The sequence below is a fragment of the Xylocopa sonorina genome, chromosome 1, assembly GCF_050948175.1.
Source record: "Xylocopa sonorina isolate GNS202 chromosome 1, iyXylSono1_principal, whole genome shotgun sequence".
Classification (NCBI taxonomy): Eukaryota; Metazoa; Arthropoda; class Insecta; order Hymenoptera; family Apidae; genus Xylocopa; species Xylocopa sonorina.
The window spans coordinates 13,992,982-14,017,338 of NC_135193.1; the positions used below are offsets into that span (position 1 = coordinate 13,992,982).

Sequence of the window (24,357 nt, forward strand, 5' to 3'; positions counted from 1 at the left end):
CGGTTCAGTTAATTAGGTCAGGTTAGATTAGGTTAGATTTTTAATACTACTTTCAAACGCCTGCGCACGAAAAATGCCGAAATTCATTTATGTAAAGGCGTCTATATACTTACTTATTATGTGGTATAATGGTAAAATGGCGAGTTAGTATATTGATAAATATTTTAAGATTGCATTTAAAAACTGAGTGTAGGAAACGATTTCTTTAATTTAATGAGCAAATAATTCGCTTACATTGTTTGGTTTGTTTATTCGTATGCGATGAACTCGTTTGACTCAACGATCGAATCTGTTCAAAACATTTCTAAGATTCACAATGAAGACTGCAATTGTACTGCTATTGATAAGGCCACCGAACAACTTTACGGCGAAGCTGAAACGTTAAAAATTATCGATGAATTTCAAAAATTATACGAAACACGTATTGAAAATGTCGATCGAGAGGTTGAGAATGAATACGATCAGATTTGTGTAAGTTCTGCCTCTTTACTGCGATATAAAGTGAATTGTACGCGTAGTAATGATTTCTTATATTATTATTTATACCTTCTTTATAATTTATATATTTTTTCTGATAACAGAATTAGCAGTAACGAAATAAGAATATGTATTTGTATTATTAATTTAAAATGCATAGAATTTATTAATCTTTTAATGTGTACTATCTTTACATGTGTACTATCACTTTATTAACTTGAAACATCTGTTTTGTTACTAGAATTTTTATAAACAAGTATTTTAATATTTAGATGAAACTAGAAATTTCAAAAGAATGGATTAGAAATCTAAGAGAGCAAAATGTTATGCTGGTACAAGTAGTAGAAGATTTGGAACAAGCAGCATGTAATAGAGTTAAATTACTGGAACAGAAATTGAACCATTCATCATTATTAGTTTCCGGAAATGTAACAAAGTCAATACATACAGAAAAGGTATGATTACTCTGAGTTTTCAAGTTTGTCTTATTATTGAGTACTTTTATTAATCTTTATTTTTATTATAGACTATACATGCACTTTCAAATCGTGTAAATAACTTGGAGAAGGATGAAGAATGTATGCAGCAAAAAATAGAGTACTTGCAAAGTGATATCAGGGGATTGTTGGAATTGATAAGACGTGCTTCACAGGAAAATCATTGGAATTTAGATGATATAAAATTCTTTGAAATCCAACCTAGTGATATACCTATGCCTAATAAGTAAGGTTTTTTAAGTAAAGAATTATCTAAAATAACAATAAGGATTATACTTGAAAGTATACAGATATGTAATTATGACCATATATACTTTGTATCATAATTTTAAAAAGTTTATATATTTATATAAATTGTAGATAGTAATATTAACATTAATTTAAAAAGTTTACACTCTGAGGTACATATTTACTCTGATAGATTATTTTATACTGATATATTTTTACCTGATAGTTATTGTTTGTGCGTAAATCTTGTCTGAAGAGTAATTTCTGTGTAGATTATTTTGCATATAATTTAAGATACACATTTAAAATACTGTTAGAATCATTAATGTTATTTTTTTTATATTTTTGCAGTTGCACATGTGACCAGGTAAATATAAATGTAGATGCTGATGAGAAATTCAAATTTAGAATACAAGTTAGTAATGGTTTCATTGGTAAACCAAATTATCCATTAGATGGAAATATTTGTATGATACAACCTTCCCATTCAGCAGCACTTTGATTAAGTTTTTAGGCTTTTCTACATAACATACTTTTACGTTTTAATTTCCTACACTCATTTCTTAACATAAATCCTTTGTTCAATATATTTCATATAATTTTTATACAAAATAAATGGTGGGTATTTAACATAATTATGTAAAAACTGTTTTTCTTATATTACAACTTTTTAATATTTATTAATAGTGATACTATGTATAATTAACTTTGCAATTTTTAAATTAGGAAGATATAAATCATGAAAATGTGCAGAGCTTAAAATTACAAATCAAACATCTCCAGGAAAATGAGAAAAGAATGATTATGTAAGTTATAAAAATGAAAAAAGAATTTAAACAATAAATATCTATTAATGATATATTCCTGTTAAAGTTTTAATTTTCTATATTTTTAGATATCAAAAAGATTTGGAAGATAAATTAAGCGATCTTAATATAAAATTACAAACTAAAGAGGATATCATTAAAAAATATGTTTCTCATTTTCAAAATTTTAGTGATAATCTTAGAAAACATGCCAAGCTTACAGATCAAATTGCATGCAGTTCATTTGTAACAGACAATCAAAATACTTTTGATGTAAGTTAGTCACTTTTAAATTTAAATATCTAAAAACTACAGTATTTACATGTAGATAATTATGCTAATTCAGACATTCCAACACTAATTTCTCAGTAGAAGATAGCTTTATCTAGGTAATATGTAGTTATTGTCACGTGTACGTGTTAGTCAAGTATCAATAAAACTGTAAATATTGTAATTTCAGTTTTCCTTATAGCATAAAATAATGAAGGCAATCATATTGAAATGTTGTATATGTGTGTTTAATTACTATAATGATAAATTATATTTAAAACTTTTGTTATTATGCAGATTATGTTAATGGCAGATATCATGGAAAGTGTATTTGTTGAAAAAGATCTAGAAACGAAAAACTTACAGAAACGTTTACGCGATGCGGAAACTAATTTGGCAATAATAACTCATAATAGTGATGTAAATTTAAAGAATTTAGAATTGCAGTTGTGCAAAAAGTGCAAAGCAATTGAAGACATAGAGCAACAGATGATTAAGCTTCAGAAAGTTTGTGCTTTGCTAGCATATATATCTTACTTTTCCATGATAATTTAGTTACAATTTTGCTTCTGTAAACCATTAGGAGGCAATAGAAAAGCAAGATGTTATAACAGCTGAAATAATGGAAAGAAATGAAACGGTAATGTCTTTAAAAAAACAAATTACTATATTACAAGAACAATATCGTTATGCAAACATGCAAATTCATTTTAAGGAGGACATCATTAAAGAAATGCGAAAAAAATTGAAAGAAACAATAGCTAAGGTATAAATAACAATTGCTGCACATGAATAACGCAACGATAATAGTTTTTATTTTCAGTGCCTATATTACAGCTTCTTCCCTTGTTTTTTTAATCATTATAACAAAATTATCATCGACGATCAAGATATAAAGTCTTTTTATAAATTATGCGAGAAAATTGTTATACCAAAAGTAATGTATACATCTGCAGAGCATAAAAATGATATGTCGCTTTGGCAAACTTACATTGAAAATATTATAAATTGTGATAAAATAATCGAAAGTGCATTCACTATGAGAACAAAAGACAGCTTAATAACTGAAACAACAAATTATCATCAGAACACCGATTGCAATAAAATTGATGTGCATAAAAATTTGCATAATATTGATAAAAAAATTTTGAAATACAGTAAAAAATTGATACTTTCTAATAAAACCCATGTTTTGAACAATAAAGATATTTTCGCTTTAGAAAAATCTCAAAAGTAATAAATACTTATCTGTTATAGAATAATTGAAACTTTTAATCATTGTATCAATATTCATTGTATTCATATGTTACACGAATAGCATGCTATAGAAAAGTATGAAAGGTTTAGTAATTTAATATTTCAATATGGTTCCTTCTTATTTTATATGCAAATGTATAACATATTATTTGATTTTTTTTTTGCTTTTCTCTTCTTTTTCACTAATAGTTATAATCCAATAATGTTATGCTAGGATTGTATATAGGTTTTTTGCTTACACATTTAAATCCTATTTCAGGAAACTTGTGCTACACAAAATGCTTGTGTTGATGTCAAACCATTTCAAGAGGTAAGTAAAAGCAAGTGTCTCTTTCTACATATATGATCTTTTAAATATTTTTCCGTTTCCTTTTTATAAATATTTTATCTTTTTTTTTAGGATATTGGACAGTTAAGCAATCCTACATGTCAACAGGTAACAAATAGAGATATTACTGAAATTTTAATATTTGAAAATGAATGGCTCAATATGACTAGATACTAAGTAATATCTAACAGTACTAATGTTATTAATGCTGTAATATTAGTGATATTTTAAATCAATATTTATTTTTAGAATCAAATTATATCTTATTTGAATAAAGTAAAGTCGTTAATGGAACAGGAAAAGAGTGATCTTTGTAAGTTAAAAAGAGAATTGGAAAAGACTGTAGAAAAGTTATGCTGTAAAAAACGTGAAGTTAGTAACTTTCATATAATTTATATTTCAATATTTAGTTATATTTAATTTTCAATAGAAATAATATATAGTTAAATTTGATATTTATTACAAGCAAAATTACTTGTAAAACAGTTAGTTTAATGTTTATTATTCCTAACTAACTTTACCTATATTCGTAACACGTATGATTGTTGAGTAGTGATGTTTAGTATATTTAATTGCATAGGACGATAACACGATAAAAGACGAATATAATGTGGATAATGTAAAGCATAAATTAACTAAGAACATTAAGTACATAAATAATATATACTCAAAAAAGGAGGAGTCAATTGAAATGATTAATTCTTTAGTATGTATAATTTTTTAATTATTCATTTCCAAAAAATGGAACACTGATATAAAAGGATATTAATAAGATATTATGTATAACAATGTATCCTTTTTATTGTTTTAGCTCCAAATGGATAATAGTACTTTTACCCACACTGAAATCTTAAATTTGTTTGTAAGTATTATATTTATTAATATTTATATTTGTGTATATTAATGTAACTAATATTTTATATGAATTATATAAGTATTAAATAATAGAAATTATAAACTGTAATTTACTCAAAATTGTATATCTGATATAATGAATTAATAAAGAATAATTATTCTAGCCATGCACAGATATTAATCAACAATTTAAATTAATGGATATATTTAGAATGTGTGCTATTGAAGCACAAGTTACTATGGACGACATCAAAGATGAAATGAATCTAATTATTTCTTCTTTTAAATGTAGACATCAGAAGGTAGATCATATATTAAAGCCACTTCTATTTTATTTATGTATTATTAATACAATTGTACATTAATTGTGTAACATCTTTGCAGTATATTGATGTAAATAAAGAAGTCATGAACGCGCACAATCAATTAGTAAAAAGTCGGGAAAAAATAGCAGAAGCAATTAACAGATTACAATTACAAGTAAGAATTACTAAACTTAATTTTAATATCATTACTTTAAAGCTCATAAAAATGTTTCGATCTCATAGGAAGAAGAAAGAATACGACATACTAACAGAATTAGTTCGGGGAAGAATAAATTGAAAGACTTAAAAAACGAAATAAATCTAGCTCAATCTCGACTATCAGTGAGCATTACTGATTACAGACCAATGTATACGACATATTTCACTTTTGTGTGTAAATTTATAATCATTTCATTTAAATTATAGGAAAATATATCTGGTTATACGGAGATATGTATTTGTAATGACATACTGTATTCAATAATTGAAGAAGTAGAACAAATCTCGCCTAGTCTGGAAATTGTACAAATTCAAGTAATATTCCTAAATTTTTTATAAAAGAACATTATACTAAAAAACATTAAGAATAAGTAAATAATTAAATAATATATTAATTATTTAAGGGAAGCTGTATAACAAAAGATCTTGAAAATCTAAAGAACGAATTTTATGAAGTAGATTTGTTGTTAAAAAAAGTACAAGAGAAGATAAATGAAGCAGTTAGTATAATTAGCACTTTGATAAAAAATACAACTATTATATATTATTCATTTAAATTTTATTAATTAAATTTAAATAATGCCAAAGATATTTTATTTTTAGCTATCAGAACATAATACACTGGAAGCAACATTTTCACAAAAAGAACATAAATTACAAAAATTAGAAACAGAAGTTGATATGATTCATTCAAAAGTGCAAAAAATATTAGAATCATTTTTATCAAGGGAACAGGTATGTATCGTTACGTATGATAGAAGTAACATACCATTATTTTGTATTCAAATTAAGGAAAATTATTATAACTATATTTTAATTATAAAATAGATACCTATTGATTGTCATATGACAGATTCAGAGTTATACATGCAGGTAAGATATGTTATTTTTGTATGTGTTTAAAATTATTTTATTTGATATTTGACTTACACCAAATCGTTCTATTTTAGATTATAAGTGAATTATTACAAGCTAAACAAGACGTATATAGATTAAGGAAAGAACATGAGGAATTAGTACACAGATTGTCACAAGTAAATTATTATAACTATATTTTAATTATATATATAGTGTAAAGATAATTTTATTTATATACTTGTAATAAATATTTTGTACAGAAATCAGTTTATCCTGAATGTGATAAAAAGACTTGTTTATGCAATTGTCGAGTAAATGATTTACAAGATCAAGTCAAAATACTTAAACATGAGGTATTTAATATTTAACTTATATCTTGTAACACAAAGTGATAGTAATAATAAAAATTATACTTTATTAATTCATTTTGATAGGCAAAGTACAATGAAGAAACAAACAATTTTCTAAGAAATAGCATCCAATCAATTGAAGAAGAGCTACATGTAGCACAACTGAAAGCAGATAATTATAGAAGATCTCATTCCATAGATAATTTGGAGTTGAAGAAAAAAATTATAGAGTTAGAGAGTACCGTAAATATTAAATATTTAATGTGCAATATATATTTAGTGTTAATTGTTAAATCATATGAATAATTCATATAATTTTAGCTTAAGCTTCAAAAAGAAATCGAATATACCCTTCGTCGACAATTAAACGATAGTGAAATGGAATTGAAAAAATCTAAAGAATTATTAAATCCTTCTGTAAGTTTATTATTGTCATTTTACTTTTTACTGTACTGGTAATAAGAATATATATTAAATAGTTTCAAATATATAATTCAAAATATAAAATTCAAATTTTTATAATTTGTTATTGTAAAGCATAGTGAACATAGCGTAGAAGAAACTTTACTACATTGTGGACGCAACCAATTGAGACATGATAGTATGATGGTAAATATTGTTAATTGAACAGTGAATAAATACCATTATTAAATTAGGAATAAAAAAATTGATTTATGTTTTCATAGACTGCACCTCAATTATTTAAGATGCTACAAAACACCATAAACTCTACTAAAAATGGTCTTCAAGAGCTTAAAGTAGAATTAAAACAATTGGTTTGTGTACATTTTCTTATTCCACTTCTTAATTTTACATTTATGACATATATAATTATTGAAAGAAAAATTTCTTTTCCAACATACAAATAGTCTTTTTATTTCAATTAATATTGTTGATATTAAAGCAACTTCTTTTTACAGATCTGTGAAGATTCATCTAATCACTGTTCTTCTGCAAAATCAATAATGAATTTGCTAGACAATTTACAAAGATATGAAAGTGAATTAGATAATTCTTTTCAACAAATTGAAGAACTTAAAAATGCATTATACTCTAAAGATAAACTTGTAAGTTTTTACATAAATTTCAGATGCCATTAGAAGTGTAATTCACTTGAAACAGAAATATTAATTTGTAATGATGTTTACAGATCGAAGACCGAGATGAGATAATTAAAATTCAAAAACACTCTATTGTAATGACACAAGCTGAGTTAAAAGAACTTCACCAAAAATTTCAGGAAAAGGTACGTTGAAAGCAATATATTTTTCTTAATTTAAGCAAGAATTAACAATATTTAATAAAGAATAGCTCATTATATAAAATATTTTAAGTGTACAAAGCCGCAACAAAAGTTGATGCATAGAATTAAAATGTTTCTCGGCTTTTGTCATAATCTTAACATATAATTTAAATATAATTAGTATTGAAGAATAAAAGCATAATTACAGTATTTAGATTTTAAGTTTTTCCTGCTATAATTTGCTATATCTTACTGTACTTTTTATATGTTAATCACTTAACAGTTTTTGACGAGTATACTCGTCATCGCTTACTTTTTTTGCGACCTTTTTAGATACACGCTTTCTAAAGAGGTCGCGATAGCTAATTCGTTAAAACATATTGCGCTCACATTGATATTAATTGTGTATATATTATTCGTATGAATTATTTTATTGAAAATGTGATAATGAAATAAGAGCTACAATTTTATCGAGATTTATTGTCAAAGGTACGTAAATTATGAATGCCGAAACTTTAATACAAAATGTAATTAATATATTCCTAGATTGATAATCAAGATCAAATAATCACTGAATACGAAAAGGAAAAGAAGGAACTATTAAGACAGGTTTGTATTGATTTTGTAGTATTATTGAACGTCATAGGGCAAATTTTAATTTTCACTAATTTCGTGTTGTCCCAAAATATCCATAATTGTTAATTACTCCTTTCCATTCAATTGTAATGCATATCAACGTGTATGAATATTTTTTTTTTACCAACTGACTGAAATATGTATTCGTTTTTAGAATAAACTTCAGAATCAAACAATTGGTCATTTACAAAATGCAGTAGTGGAAGCTAAAAAATGTATAGATCAAATGGCATGTAGAACTGTGAGTGATACAAATGAACAGTGGCCTGCAAGCTCAACTTCAGTTTATAATCAAGGCATTGTGCATGACGTTTAAATGTTGTTAACTTATAGTAGTTAAACGTGTGCAAGTAACATTTAGCTTATTTGTATAAAATAGTGATCCAGTGAAAACTTTGTATTAGATGATAGTATAATTGTACAACGAGAAATATTACTTTAAAGTGTGTAATGTATTATAGAAAATTTACTACTAAAATTCACACTAGTTATCAAAAATCATGAATTATTATTTAAAGTATCTGTGTTTCTGTAAATTTCTACCGTATTTAAAATTTGATCAAAGTGATATAGTTTATTTTCTATATTATAGCGATAAATTCGTATAAAATATATTTAGAAATACTTTGAACTATGTATATGTGTATATATGTTAAACACTGTTAAAATTATTTACCAGAATTCTATTTTATCATTTTAAAATAAAAAAATTTTTTGAAATTAATAGAATTATAATACAATTCATCAACACTCGCGTTACAATAAACAACTATGTAAATAATACGCATGTATTTTGTTGTGCATTTCGGGTGTATTTAATTTTAGTTTAATAAGAAATCAATATTTCTTATTAAATTTAAATATGTTTTTATGGATATCAATTATTTATTTTCATAATAAGATATGATAAGTGAAAGCAAGATTTGTGATTAGTGATTAGTGGTGCTGTTAATGTGGAACTTGTCCATTTTTGAATCATTTGTTGTTTGGAGACATTATCGAATAGCCTGTAATTTACAGCTTGAGGAAAACAGTGAAGCTATTCATCTGTTGAAACAATATGCAGAAGAAACTGAAAGTCAGTATAATGAATGTTTTGCAGAGGTATGGTAAACATCTAATTTATTATGATTTTATAAATATGTAAAAAATACAAATTATCGCCTATAATTACTATCACCTATGTATTACTGTCGCTGTTGTTGTTGTTAATGTTGATATTAATATTAATATTCCTTCCTTTTTACATAGGCTGCAAAACAAGATAGATTGCTAGAACTACAACAAGATTCAATTTGTGAACTCCAACAAAGAATTAGTTGTATGACATATAATAATTGTTTAACTATTATCTTTGTTCATATTACATACTACTCGATTTTGAAGAGAATACAGGTAGAAAATTAGAAATATTACAAACTATAATACAAAATTGTTTTCAACCTTTACTCTATTAATAAAAGAAAATCATTTTTTACTCTTAGAGTTTTATTACATTTTGATAGTTAGTTATAGATATCCGAATAAGTACTTGTAAATAACAATTATTTAAATAACATTATTACAAACACTTTAATAATTACTGTCTAATATTTAAACATGTATTTTAGGAACAATTGGAAACTTGTAGAAATGATATTCAAATTTTAAAGAACAAGGTATAACAAACATCTAAGAAAAGTTATGTAAAATTTTTTTTAGACTATATTTCACAGAAAATATTTTAACTTTACTTTAGATGAATACTCAACAGAGAAACAAAGAATGTCAATGCAAGATAGAAGTTATAGATAAAAGCTGTACAACTCAAGACATACTCACATATGACGATAAAGAACATGATTTAGAGTCAGAAATGGAAATTTTAATTAGAGAAAATGAAGATATGAAAAGGCAGTTGCAAAAATATAAATTGGATTTTGATATAATTGATAAAGAATTGAAAATAGAAAAAGTGAATGACACCTATGCCCAGCAGATCTCATTTGAATTACAGAAATTGAGAGATACAGAATGTTGTTTGCAATATGAAAACGAACAACTTAAATCCGATTTAAAGAAACAAGTGAAAGAAACAAAAGACCTACTGGAGAAACTACAATTATCTCAAGAAAACGGCGCAAAACTTGAAAAATTGCTAAAGAAATTAGAGGATAAACAGATTCAGGTATACTTCATAGTAAATATAATAATAATAAATATAATTATAAAAAAAAAATATTAATCACTTAATTTCATTACATATATGCATACGTCCAGATTAATGGTTTATGTAATCAAGTTGCAAATAATGAAACTGTAATAAAAAAGCAGAGGGAAGTTATTGACGAACTTGAAAAAAAATTAAACATAAAAAATCAACAAATCAAAGCATATCTATCGGAATTAAATGAAGCAGAAGAAGAGATGTCGACATTACATAACAGAATTCAATCTTTGAAAATGATGCTGAAAGAAAAATCAGATGATATGGCCAAGTTGCAAGCAGATTATGAAGTGATAAAGGTATTTGTAAATATTCTGTTGTTTAGTTTTAACATCCTAGAAAACTTTTTTTTTATGAAATCAATTATTTTATTATGCTATATTGTGGATAAATCTGTTATCCATATGGAATATTAAACGTTTGTTGCAGAATGATAATTCCATACTGAAAATGGAAACCAACAGTTTTGAAGATAAAACAAAAGAAGATATTTGTCAGTTGCAAATTATGGTATTTGTTTTAACATGCTTTAAAGTATTACAAAAGCTAATGCTATGAATAATTGTAATAATAATAATATTGTTCTTATTGCAGATAAAAGATCTTCAAATGCAGTTATGTTTCACTGAAAATAATTATCACCGAGTTACCGAAGACTTTAATAAAGCACAGGAACGACTAATTGAAATGACGAAACGAGAAGCTGATCTGCAAAAATGTTTAACAAATATGGTACCTATTAACAATATTTTGTTATTTAGTTAAAAGTTCTTTTGTACTACTATCCCAATATTTTAGGAGAAAGATTATTGCTCAAAATTATTAATAATTGAGAAAGAGAAAGCTAAGCTTTCAGACTGCTTAGATAAACTTAAAGATGAACTGCAAGAAATTAAAAAAAACTATTCATTGAAGACTGGGGAATATTGCAAATTACAAAATATTTGCAAGTCTTATGCAGAACAATTGGACATTTTGCAACAACAAGTAAAATAAATTAATTTAATATTTTAATTAATAAAAATTATGTTTATCGTCTATGTTAACGTTTATCATCTTTCCTTTTATTTAGATTAAAGTAGAAAGAGAGAAAATTAAAGAAATAGAAGAATCGAAACGTTGTTTGGTACAGCAGTTACAAAATTATGTAGAACAAAATTGTGTTCTTGTTAAGGAGAAAGCTATAGTAGAACAAACTAACTGTGAAATTATTTCTGAGGTAAACGAGTATTTTTGCTTTTAAACTAGAACTCAAGTAACAAAGATTATTTAAAATGAGTTTTCTTTAGTTACAAGAGACACACAAATCTTTATTAGAACTAAAAAGAGAGTGTCAGCTAAAAAATAAATCTCTGGCCTGCATATCAGCAGAATTAACAGAAACAGCCATGAGTAGATCAGAACTTTGCAATCAGTCACAATATGTTGTTTCTTGTATTCGTGTTTGGATGGAAGAGCAGCAAGAATATGTAAACAAACTTAACACAAAATTTAAGTCTCAACAACAACAACTAATACAATGTGAATTTGAGAAGAAGTAAGCTCTTAGAGATCTAGAATCTCAGAAATTTATCTTAGTTTTAAAGATTGGTACATTTACAATTTTTCATAAATTATCAATAAAACACTTTACAGGGCATTATTGGATGAAATAAAGAAACTGAGACGTATTAATCATGCACTAATGCAAAGGCTAAAAAGAATGCATAGGCATGGTTGTAAAAGCGTTAAAAATATTTGTATGGGATGTCAAATACTGCCACAAAATATTGATGTAGGTCTTCCTATAAACTCTAAATATCCACCGTTGCAGAAGGTAATTGAATTTTTATTTTGAATTCAATATTAAAAAGTTAATATAGAAAGATAAATTAAAGTTTTATTCAATGGATCATAATAAATTATCTGTTTATAATAAATTGATAATGTCCTAGTTTACTTCGATATTCTTTATTAAAGTATCTCCTTGATTTGTTAGATATAGTGTAAAATCATGAGCAAAAAACTAACTCATCATTCTATTTATGTCAACGAATTAAAAGACTTTTTAAAATATCTTCAAATTGATTGAAACTTAAATATTTCTTTGTGTTTAGAAGTTAAATATTATGAAGGCAGCACGACGCATTTCATTGTCTGGCAATTGGTGGCTTCCTAGAATGAAATATTTAGTAAATGAGTGGAGAAAAGATAATGTACAATGCACTGAAAACTGTATTAATAGGATAAATGCAGACCTTGGATTGGAAGAAAATCACGATTGCGGTTACCAATCATCTACTAGTAAATGAACGTATACAGTATGTTATAATTGCTCAAACTGAAATATTCGAATGTTATAAAAAAAATGGAGACAACCAAATTATTAATCTATTAAACTTTTATATGTTAATTTTTACAGACTACGACTTCTTTATATTTATACAAATGAATCGATTTTAAAATATAAATGTACATTGGGTACATAATTTACTTGACGACGTATATTTTGGCAGTCCTTTGTAGCATATTTTTCTGAATTGCATAATTTCAAAGTGAAGCGGTAACTTGGGTGACATAGGAGATGGAGTAATACAAGATTTTCTATATATACTTTGCGAAATAATTTAAACAATAGCTCACATTGAATTACACTAAACACTTCTAGGCTTTTTGGTGGATCCTAAAAATATCACGTTCTCAATTATCAGCTATTAACATTTTAGTAAACATTAATGTAAGATCCTAAATTTATATACACTTCTGAAGTATATAACACTACATTTTTAAAATTTTTGAGGTTTTCCTATAGATTACATTAGTTAGTCTTTTCTAATATTTTTTACCTGTATACATTATTGTTTTACATTTGTTACATTTCAAATGCAAAATTTTCATATTAAGTAAATGCAATAATATGTAATCCAAATATAATGAAGAATGTGGTACACATTAGTATGCTTGAATATTAAACTGTAATAAAATTTGTTATACATTTCATTATTTAGAATGATGCTTGATCATTAATTTCTTTTCTACACCATTCTTTGTATTTTTTTTTAAATATAGAATTTTTAAAATAGTAATTTATCCATATTATACTGAATCATGTATTCACATATGAAATACTTGATTTGTATTGAATTACAAAATATATATGAATATTATTATTTTTCCTTCATATAATAAATTTATTTATTCCTTAACAGTCGTATGATTATAAAAAAAATCAGCAATGCTTGATTACCATTTATCGAATAAATTAATTGAAATAACTGTTAAATAATCTAATAAAAATGTATACAAACCAAAGTAACGTGTAATAAAATGGTTTCATAAAAAAATTTATGGATTTCTTCAGCTGTCCACCATGGATAAGAGATAAAAAACAAATGCGTTAAATATGCAATTCCCAAACACGCAGAAATGCTTTTTTCAGTAAACAGGTTTAATCTAAAATATAATTTATAAGTATTTATTTATATATTGTAGTTAGCTTTTGAAATATTTGTTTTGAAAATTACATACACAAACAAATGTATGTTATAAATATGAAATGATGTAAATTAGAAGTAAAAAGTTCTCACTTTTTTCATTATAAATCATAATAATGATTTTTAAATAATAAAGGATTTCTTACTAATTTGGTATACACAAATACCTGGTGAACTTAAAGAATTCCCATAAGACATTTGTAAGAACAGTTTGATCTTTCCTTGCCATTTTATTTAATGATTTATTGGCTGCAAGAAAAGAGGAGGTATCAATTATCTGCATATAATGGATGTACTTGTAATTAGTATTTACTAAAGTAGCATTAGCAGTATATTTATTTACCGAAAAAAGAACGTATTACGTTTTTATTTTCTTGATATTCCTTTAAATAGATTATATCTTCTTTTGTGAAATATTTCCAAATGCATAAACTTGGATGGGGTGGATCGACATATTGATTGTACAGAGGATTTTTTGGATAAATCCATGGTCCGCATAAATCATCATAATTTCCACTTGATCCGATTTGAATGTCTGAACGGACTTTCCGGGAAGTTATTGTTCGAACATTTAATTCGGCATGTTCTGATAAAGTTGACCATTTAATATCCACAATTTGTTTTAATCGATCTCTTTGTCCATGGAGTTCAATACGATCTTCCCTTGTGAATTGATTTGACATTATTGAATATTGTTCTTTACCACAGAAAAAGTTATACATATATACACTTAAAATATTTATCCGTTACGTCATTCAAACATTAAATTACTGTAAACATGAAACATTTTAAATACAAAAAACTACAAATCGATAAATCGAGTTAATGAATTGTAATCAGCTACAGTTGTTCCTGCTTTTATTCATATATAATTTTTACTTCTATAATTCTATTTTTTTAATAATTATACAAGGAAAAACAAAATTGTATACGATATACAATTATAGTAGAATATACAAACATAAAAAATAAATAAACTATTTACTTATTTTATGTACTGTTGTTCAAATAATACTACAGCAAATAGAATCGAAGAAACCAATTATGATATTACAAAAATGATATGAAAACATTATAAACTTAAGTTAGAAAAGCAAACTAACGATTTCCATATAAATTGTACTTGCATGAACATCTTTCTTTTCCAATGCCATGTTTTAAATAAATTTAATAATATATAAATATAATAATAGTAATAATAATTCCTTTCATTTTTTATTTAATGCTTACGAACGTATTTCTTGCAAATTTCCCACTAGACTTCATCGCACAAGGATGGTCATAGTATATTATAAAAAATCGTTATTTCAATTTAGTGACTTGAAGTTATACAATGAAGACAAATATTTTTCCGATATCAGAAATAAAAATTTGGAACGAAATAAATAAAAAGTTTTATATGGTAGAGTAGAATATTTTTTAGCTTTAATTATAAAACGCATGTTCTCGACAAATAAATGAAATTATTTTCAGAAGCTCTGAAAATAAAACATTAAAATTTTTAATGAGAGTAAGCGGTGAGTTTGACGACATCCTTGATAATATTCACAAGTTTATTTTTTTTTTGCATAATGATTTATAATTTATCATGGATTATCGAATAAAATTAATATACAATATATTTCGGAGCAAAAATTTGTTATACATGTTTACAAACTAAGAAAGTAAATACATCATAGGTAATCATAGCAGCAGGAATGGCCTACTATATCTTACAAGACATTTTGCGTGCCAAAATTTCATCATACATTGTATGTTTTAAATGTATATTATCATTACTAATATTAATGTTATTATTTATCAATGTTATCATTAATATTATCATTATTACTTATTATCATTAACATTACTTATTCCATAAATCATATTTATTATGTATGATTTAATTATAATCATATTTATATATTTATATATATATAAATTATAATTATTATATATATATATATATATTTTTATAACGAACACCGCCCATTACTACTAGAATTACAAATGGGAGCTTCATCTGTCTCTGTCTCTCTCTTTCTTCATTTTTTTAAATAGATCTGATACTCAAAATAGGTGATATATATCGTCGAATGCAATGTGATAGATGCATATTTTGCATTAATCACTCAGGAAAATTGTTCGTCTTGCACAGTTCACCTCCCATTCTATTATAGTGGTTTTTCCCATCTTTTTATATTCCACTCAAATTCATTGCAGACACACTCATGGTGTATTTATAATTGTTGATTATGGTACAAATCTGTAAACAAAAAGTAGAGCGTGTCTTCTACAATAATCCATTAGATAAATTATACTTATTCTTTTAATCAATAAGTAAGTTACTTCTTATTGAATCATGCAACTAGCCTATATATAAAATAAAAAAAATATTACGGAGATAAGAGTTGAATGATATGAAAATATCTGCCTTCCTATGATTTTACTTCTTTCCTAAATACAATGGAACACTTGAAAAGTACGTATTTATATCTCTAAGATAAAACTATCTTCTGTGCGCACAGAAGTATTAGAGTAATATTGTAGAAAATCAATATTTCGTGACATATTTCAAATCTTGACAAGACACTTGCCTCATATTAAAGGTGGACAAACATTTTAGCGTCACACATTCAAGCATTATATTTGATCAATACTCTTAAAGGAACTTCGTACAAAAATAATACACATCTTGCATAACGTGCATTAAACAAATTTTTTCTCACAAATTCATCTTAGGTAGTTTATCAAATTACCTGGAAATCATGTTGAATAGAGAACATGTTTTAGAATAATAGGAAATATTTCACGAAATACTGGTTTTTTAAAACATTGTAGCCACTTTTATACAGTGAATGTTCCAAAGAATCAACCTACATAAAATAACATACAGTTCTATTATGGAAAATAAAAGTGCCGTTTTTAAGTGTATCATTGCACTTACGAAAAAAAGTTAAGCCATAGGAAGATTTTCTTGTGTTACTCAACAGTTTTCTTCTAGAACCTCTTTTCTTATCCTTAACTAAATACTAGCTGTAACCGAGTCCAATTCCGTGACTCATCCTGCAAAAACGTATATGTGATATTCTACAAAATTATGAAAAGGTATTAATTTTAATGGAATGTTCCACATTTGAAAATTTATAAATAAAAATTTTGAAAATTATACTATATTTAAATTAAACCAATTTAATACAATTAATGGTTACTAAAAGTATAAATTTTAACTGTGTTAAACAGTTTAAAACTGTAAGGTAAACGTTAAAAAAATCAATTCTAAAAAAGAATTAACAGTTTTATATATCTTTTTAATTAGAAAATTCATATACACGAAAACTACGTACTTATATATTTGAAATGTCTTATAAATAAATTATTGGAAAGCTTAATAATAACTTTGTTTATTCTTGATTCAGCATCAAATGTAATTATGAAGAACTATCACATAGATATAATAAACAAATATACCAATATTTTATGCATAGTTATAAGATAATTAAATTATTAAATATAAATAATGTTTTAGAGATCTATACAACTATGCTACTTTATATAACAAAATGTTCCAATAAGAAAAACATTATTATTTTATCTGACATTTAGGATCAAGGAACTATTTATAAGATGGTATGATTTCATTCTTAAATTACTTTTAAACAGCTGTAAGAATTAATTATAACTTAAAAATGTATTATAACAGATGACTTCACTCTCTCTTCCTCCCTCCCATGCTCTCTTTTTATCTCTCTATCTATCTATTTATCTGTCTATCTCTATTTATTAAACACAATAAGTCACTTTTTACTTTTAAATTGAACTACGACATAAACCATTATTCACCAATGATAATGCAAAAATATTATTTGGTACAAGATTGAAAATTTTAAAAAGATAAGAAACAATGTATATTATTACATTAAAAGTAATACTAGTTTGACAATCATCACCAGAGACACTATGTTAAAATAAAAAGGAATGTTTATAATCTTATTTTCGCATTGTATTAGATAGAATTTAAATGAAGGTGTTCCTCAATGTACTTACAGTTATATTAATTGAATTAACAAACTCAACTTTTAAATAAAAAGTCAATATTTTCTTTAATGTCATTTTATGATTTACAGTAGCAAATCCATAACAAGTTTGTAAATATATTACAAGAATCTTTTTAGTCTCCTGCACCTAACATTTAATGGTATAATTTGTATTATAAAAGTATATTATTCATATATTAATCAAATAACTATATGAAATAAGTGAAATAAAAATAGTATATAATGTTTTAAGCATACTACATAATGCTACATTGCATATATATATATATATGTAGTGGAATCCTGGAGAATTTAACATAAGAAATATAAAAGGTAGTAATTCCTTTCCTGTTATTATAGTGTAGGATTTTAATTATGCATTTTTTTTCATCCAAATGTACATTGATATATTCTTGTTGTGTAGCGTCACAAATGATAAAAACTAAATAATGGGCTCATCAAAGGTATATAAATAAAAAGTAAAATGATAAAGAAAATGAAGTATTTAGTCTGTGCATTATTATTCATTGAAATAGTTGACCTACGAAGCTACAAGATATACAATATATGCAGAAGTTATTCTTATATAAATAATTTTTTGAACTGAAAAACAGTTCATTAAATGCCAAAATACTTAGAATTTATAAATGTTTATCTTAAAATTGTACTAAAACAAATTTATATCCAACAAGAGTGTTAATTTCATTATAAGGTTTAAAAAACCTTCATTTTATGTAGTTTCATAATATAATACATGAGTTTGTAAGTATTAAAAAGGTACAACTTCCTAACAAGACTTACGCGGATTTTATGACACCCGTACATTTCGCTTACTATGTCTTGAAAAAATTTCATAAATTTGTATATAAAAACAATATTTCTTTTTAATGTAGAATGTCGATTTACCCAAATTTTTGCTCTTTACAATATTAATTATTTTATACATTCAGCAATCATTCAGACTAAGGAAAAATTAATTCAGATTTTGATATTTTGCGTGTCTCCTTTTTACTTATTTAATAAATACTTAAACTGAAATAAAAGTCAGAAGTACATGCAATAAAAATATTAAACATAACAAAAAATATACTACAGCCATGTCTACTCAAATGTTCCATAATACTAATATAAAATTTTGCATTCAAGGAACCATAAAATTTGTAAATTTCTTGTAACCTAATTAATATCAAATCTTTTATCACTATAAAACGATAATCAGTGTCTGTTCCTTATACATTTCAGTATTATAAAAATATGTAGACATAGTATACTATTATACCAAATGTTGGATTTATATCTGATGCATATCGATTATTTTGTAACTTTTCGATAACTGTTGTTTTCTATCAATGTTGATCACGTAGGTGATAAATTTTAACTAATATAAAAATATATACCAATATAGTATTTGTGACACGTACAGATTTGGATAATCACTTGCAACAATTGCCAGTTGCTGCCTTTTGTCCTTCTGTCTCAACTAATCGACGACCTTGACCACTTGTACTTGCACTTCCTGATTGTTCATTCTTTGGAAGTTTTTTAGCTGCAATATGGTTCCATAAATTTACTTAATTAAAATAAAACAGATTATAAAGGAATTAAGATATTAAGCAAGCATATGTGATTAGATATATATGATGTTATAATACATGCAACATAATAGAGATAGTATTACAAATCCAGATGTTCTATTTATATTATTCAGATGAAATATTAAATGTAATTAATGTTTTCGAAATATGACCATTATATAAATTTGTATAAATTAATTATTTGTGGAGATTGTCCTCTCAAGAAACACAATAAGAAATTTTTTATAATTTAGGAAGAAATTATCTTACCAATTGCCAAGAATATATCATTAACATTCATTGCTGTTTTGGCTGAAGTTTCCATAAAAAGAAGGCCATTTTCATCTGCATATGTTTGAGCTTCATCAAATTCTACAACTCTTTTATTTGCAAGATCTGCTTTATTTCCAGCTAATGCTATAACTATACTTGGACTGGCTTGTCGTTGCAATTCCTTCACCCACGTTTGGGCACGTACAAATGTGTCCTACAAGTTTAAAAACAAATATAATATAATTAAATAACATAGCTTAGAATGTATACGTACAAAAAGTAGTAAAAATAGTTCATAATGCAGATAAAAAATGCTCTGATATATTATTTTTTTACTATAAAACATTAAATATACAGATATAGAATTTTAAAAGCATGCCACATAATGCTGATGCGATGCATATAATCTTCAGTGTGTTTAATATAATATATTTATAACTATATCAAGCATTAAATATTCTTTACATTTACGTGCCTGATTTGTTATATCATATACGACTATGGCTGCCTGTGCACCACGATAATACATTGGTGCAAGACTATGATAACGTTCCTGTCCTGCTGTATCCCAAATCTCAAATTTTACAGTTGTATCATCCAGACATACTGTTTGTGTTAGAAATGCAGCTAAAATAAATAAATTTGTTACATACAATTACATACATAATATTGAATTGGATATAAAGCTATTTTGTTTCCCTTTCTTTAACGTTGTAATTGATATTAATAAAACTGTTAATGTTTATATTTTTACCTCCAATAGTACTTTCTTGATACTCGTGGAATTGTCCTTTAACAAACCTCAGTACAAGACTTGATTTCCCTACAGCGGATTCTCCAAGTAACACCAGCTTAAACTGACAAATTTTTCCTTGTGTTGAACCATTTGGCCTCTGGGCTGTACCCCGATTAGCCATGATCACCTAAAGTCAAAGAAATTATCAACACTTACAACATATTAAACTTTATTACTGTAAAAAATTTGTGAGTCTACTGCAAGATCTATGATAATAACAGAAAACTTACATATATTAATTTAACAAGTGAATTAAATATTAAACAGTAAAGTAAAATATTCAATATTTAATAATTTCAGTTAGAATATTTCATTTGTTATTTCATAAACAATCAATAAAACAGATTACACTGTTAATTTTTTGCCTTTTTGTTATATTGTAACAGATTGTCTACAATAAAATGTCATTAATTTACTCAGTTTTGTTAAAACTTCATAAGAATACAAGTTGCTACAAGAAAATATTAACAGCATTGTCTTATATTTATAAATATATAGTATGTATGTTACACACTCTAATTATAAAATAAATCAAATTACAAAATTGTACAAATAATTATTATTACATATATAAAATTATGAAACAATTTTCTTATTGCTTAAACTCCTAAGTCAGTAGATAAATGTCTATTTATACTGAAAGTCTATGTATAATAGATAAGACTCCCATTTACATACCAAGTAATCAACAATTAACTAGACATTTTAACTTGGCTATAGTGAATTGATCAATTTTCCGAATAAACCACATAAATCTTGTTTTGTCGAACTCTAAAACTTTCTAATTAAGTAAGTATTAGTAGATGAAAAGAAATTGTATTTAAACAATTTTAAATCCGCAGGAGACATTTTTGAAAGGAAATGTTAAAACATAACAAAATTCTATAACTTTGATAACAATAAGATCATACTTTACTGTAAAAGAAAGTAATAAATACATATTGAGCCTGATGCAAAACTTGTGTTCAGAATACAATATGATAATAAGAAAGAAACTAATCATACTAAAATTAAAACTGTACAATAATATAATAATGATAATACTTTAATAATACTGTATAAGTATCTCACACAAATTATAAAATATAAAATTCCATCATATACAAAATACATGTGAAAAAATTTACGTTGAGTATGTTTAGTTTATAATAAAAATAAAACAAAAAAGAACATGCCAGTCAATCAATTAAGGAGGAAAAGGTTGACAGGGATTATAAAGGTTGATATCCCGTTAAAACGCATAATGTGTAAGTTCATCGAAAAAAAAACGCAAAACAGAGAAACAAAATAGTTGCATCTTTGAATGTATAATAAGTTTTGCAGTAAAAATAGACAAATAATCAAAATCGAGAATTGCAATCGCACCGTGAAAGGTCTCGAAAGTCTACAAAACATATGAAACTTCAACGAATTTAGAAAGAGAAAAAGAATGAATATTGACTCGTACAACTGTGCACGTAGAATTTGATTGCTACTCCGTTCCGATTATTTTCTGAGTCACTTACGAGTGAAAGACACAGTAGGTAAAACCAGCGAAAAATAATAACGTATGCGATTTAATCCATTAAAGCGGCGACTCTGTTAATTACATTATCCAATTAGTTTGCAAAGCGAGTCTTGGTAAATTGACCAGTCCAGTGTAACTTGGTGATAATGTTACGACTGATAAAACCGAACAGACTCCCTAAATGATAATGTATAGCCTGTTTTAACAAGCAATGAAGAGTGAGAATCGGTAATACGATGACTAAACGCAGCAACTTCACAGCAATCACGAGATTCGCGTAACTCGCGGCGACGAAAAGGAAACAGGTCCGCATCGCGCGAGCCCGTCCGGGTACGGGTTGGCAAGAAAAAAACGTTCCTCCGTCTGCGCGAGAGAGCGAGAGAGAAAGAGAGAGAGGGAGAGAGGACGAGCTAAACGAAAACACACAACTTACGCGTACTTCAAACACAACGAGACTACATCGAACTTCCGTACCTGCAAACTCATCCTAAACTTATCCGCGTAACCAACACTTCATAACCTTTCGCCAAATGGCATCAGCAAAAAATTAGAAGAAACCGTTAAAGCGATGCAATAAGGACTGCGAAAGAAAGAAACCGATAAGGATAGATATAGTTCTATGTACGCGCGCGCGAAATCTCATACATACACACATGCGCGCGCGCTTACTGATAGTCTTTCTCTCTTGCACTTATTAACACCCTGTCTTTTCTCACTCATTTGCTTATTTAGCAAAATTACATTCGCTCGATCGCTTACCGATATACCGAACTCCTCTTTCCTTTTCATACATTTGTAATGTTTCATATTTCATTTTTTTTTCTTCTCTTCATTCGCTTACTCTTGCTCTATCTTTCTCTCTTGAACTCATTCATTCACGCTCTCTTCAAACAGCAAGAGGGAGGGACAAGAGAGGCAAATAAAGGGTGTAAGCAATGCGCTACGATAGTTGTGTAGCTTCGAATGCTTGTCACTGCCAGTGAAACGTCAGCATGATCTCAAATCGTCAGCATGATCAAAAATTGTCTGGAATGCCAAATTAACCGACAGAGTAAGAAGAACGGTAAAGAGAACGCAGAATCTGAAGGGGAATGCATATCCTAGGGCAGAGAAAATCTTATCAATGCGCGTGGAATAAAATACACGTGAAAAAGCGAATAATGTGGTCACAGTGTCAAGCACATTCTATGTCTGTCGATCGCAGATGACACTATTCATAAACAAAACTGTTTTATCCACAACGGGTTATAAAAAAAAAGCTATATATGTATTAAATATGCGTCTGAGCGGTAGCAAGGAAGGGACACCTGATAAGATTGAAAACTCGAATTTTCAATGCTTAACCTGCTGCGTGAGGAAGCTTGCCGTGGAATAAGAATGCGGCACTAGCTTTTTAGACGGTCGATGGGTGCACAACACCGCGCGACGATGATTAATGTCAATTCACTGCCGCGCGTCAGATACGATCACTTGTCTTCGGTAAATCGGCCCACTAACCGAGCATAGATCGTGCAATCTATATAGAATGTGTACATTTATGACAGCTCCGGTTGGTACACACAGGCAGACACACGACTCTAAGAAGCTTGTTGATTTTTTCACGCTCCCCTTTATCGGTTCGAGGAATGTATTTTTGCCACTTATTGCGAAGTAATAACTGTGTTCCAAATGGCACTTTCTCGATAAGACAAACTGTACTGATCTCTCTAATCTAATTCAACCAAATTTTCAATCGAGGTTGCTCGCACTAACAAGAATCAGGATTTAAGTCCGTATCACGCACACGTTATACACAGTGCTGCGACACTTTCGTTTAGAATGTCAAATATGAAAGTCACGATCACGTAAAAGTTTATCACCGATCAATCGGCGAGTCAGTCAATTACCAGCTATCGTGCGTGAAATAACGAAGAAACGACGGACAGACTTCAATCTCGGAAGATCCTTCGAGAGAACTTTTCTTCAATGTCGTTTTCTGTTTCGTCGAGTCGGAAATGGCGCATTTCAATGAATGCGATCAAACAATAGCGCTACCCTTAACCAATAATATTACTCGGATTTTCCAGTACACCGCCGAATATAATGCTTATCTGTCCCACTTTCACCTCTCGAGGAACGCTACGATAAATGATGTTCCAATCTACAATACCGAATTCTATGTCCCCAACTACGCTACCAGGTCC

General features: G+C 26.9%; 3 protein-coding genes across 13 annotated transcripts; 1 reads left to right on the forward strand and 2 right to left on the reverse strand.

The window, feature by feature from the left end:
* Positions 1 to 175: 175 nt before the first annotated feature.
* Positions 176 to 13,205, forward strand: LOC143428069 (uncharacterized). The gene is made up of 40 exons (XM_076902684.1): positions 176 to 471; positions 750 to 932; positions 1,004 to 1,200; positions 1,554 to 1,617; positions 1,929 to 2,008; positions 2,098 to 2,281; positions 3,795 to 3,845; positions 3,936 to 3,971; positions 4,113 to 4,235; positions 4,444 to 4,569; positions 4,675 to 4,725; positions 4,883 to 5,020; positions 5,103 to 5,198; positions 5,267 to 5,365; positions 5,450 to 5,557; positions 5,647 to 5,742; positions 5,846 to 5,977; positions 6,071 to 6,115; positions 6,193 to 6,276; positions 6,361 to 6,453; positions 6,535 to 6,693; positions 6,772 to 6,867; positions 6,988 to 7,059; positions 7,137 to 7,226; positions 7,371 to 7,517; positions 7,601 to 7,696; positions 8,240 to 8,302; positions 8,484 to 8,570; positions 9,350 to 9,433; positions 9,581 to 9,724; positions 9,940 to 9,987; positions 10,068 to 10,496; positions 10,589 to 10,834; positions 10,965 to 11,045; positions 11,130 to 11,267; positions 11,334 to 11,522; positions 11,608 to 11,754; positions 11,825 to 12,072; positions 12,171 to 12,351; positions 12,632 to 13,205. Exons 1-40 carry the CDS (start codon positions 262 to 264, stop codon positions 12,824 to 12,826), a joined length of 5,136 nt encoding a protein of 1,711 aa, XP_076758799.1. The 5' UTR covers positions 176 to 261; the 3' UTR covers positions 12,827 to 13,205.
* Positions 13,206 to 13,811: 606 nt separating this feature from the next.
* LOC143422386 (uncharacterized) lies at positions 13,812 to 14,718 on the reverse strand. The gene is made up of 2 exons (XM_076892974.1): positions 14,352 to 14,718; positions 13,812 to 14,257 (listed from the first exon to the last, which is right to left on the reverse strand). The coding sequence occupies exons 1-2, from the start codon at positions 14,689 to 14,691 to the stop codon at positions 14,154 to 14,156; spliced, it is 444 nt and encodes a 147-aa protein (XP_076749089.1). The 5' UTR covers positions 14,692 to 14,718; the 3' UTR covers positions 13,812 to 14,153.
* Positions 14,719 to 15,547: 829 nt separating this feature from the next.
* Rab5 (RAS oncogene family member Rab5) lies at positions 15,548 to 24,210 on the reverse strand. 11 transcript variants are annotated; one of them, XR_013102738.1, is made up of 7 exons: positions 22,649 to 22,930; positions 20,626 to 20,794; positions 20,347 to 20,498; positions 19,869 to 20,085; positions 19,446 to 19,570; positions 16,935 to 17,053; positions 15,548 to 16,253 (listed from the first exon to the last, which is right to left on the reverse strand). XR_013102738.1 is itself a non-coding variant. In XM_076908770.1 (6 exons), exons 1-5 carry the CDS (start codon positions 22,658 to 22,660, stop codon positions 19,458 to 19,460), a joined length of 663 nt encoding a protein of 220 aa, XP_076764885.1. In that variant the 5' UTR covers positions 22,661 to 22,929; the 3' UTR covers positions 15,548 to 16,253; positions 19,422 to 19,457. The 11 variants fall into 11 exon arrangements, 10 of the variants coding, with proteins under 10 accessions (XP_076764885.1, XP_076764876.1, XP_076764897.1 ...); XM_076908770.1 differs by lacking the exon at positions 16,935 to 17,053 and having other exon boundaries at positions 19,422 to 19,570; positions 22,649 to 22,929; XM_076908761.1 differs by lacking the exon at positions 16,935 to 17,053 and having other exon boundaries at positions 22,649 to 22,927.
* Positions 24,211 to 24,357: the final 147 nt, after the last annotated feature.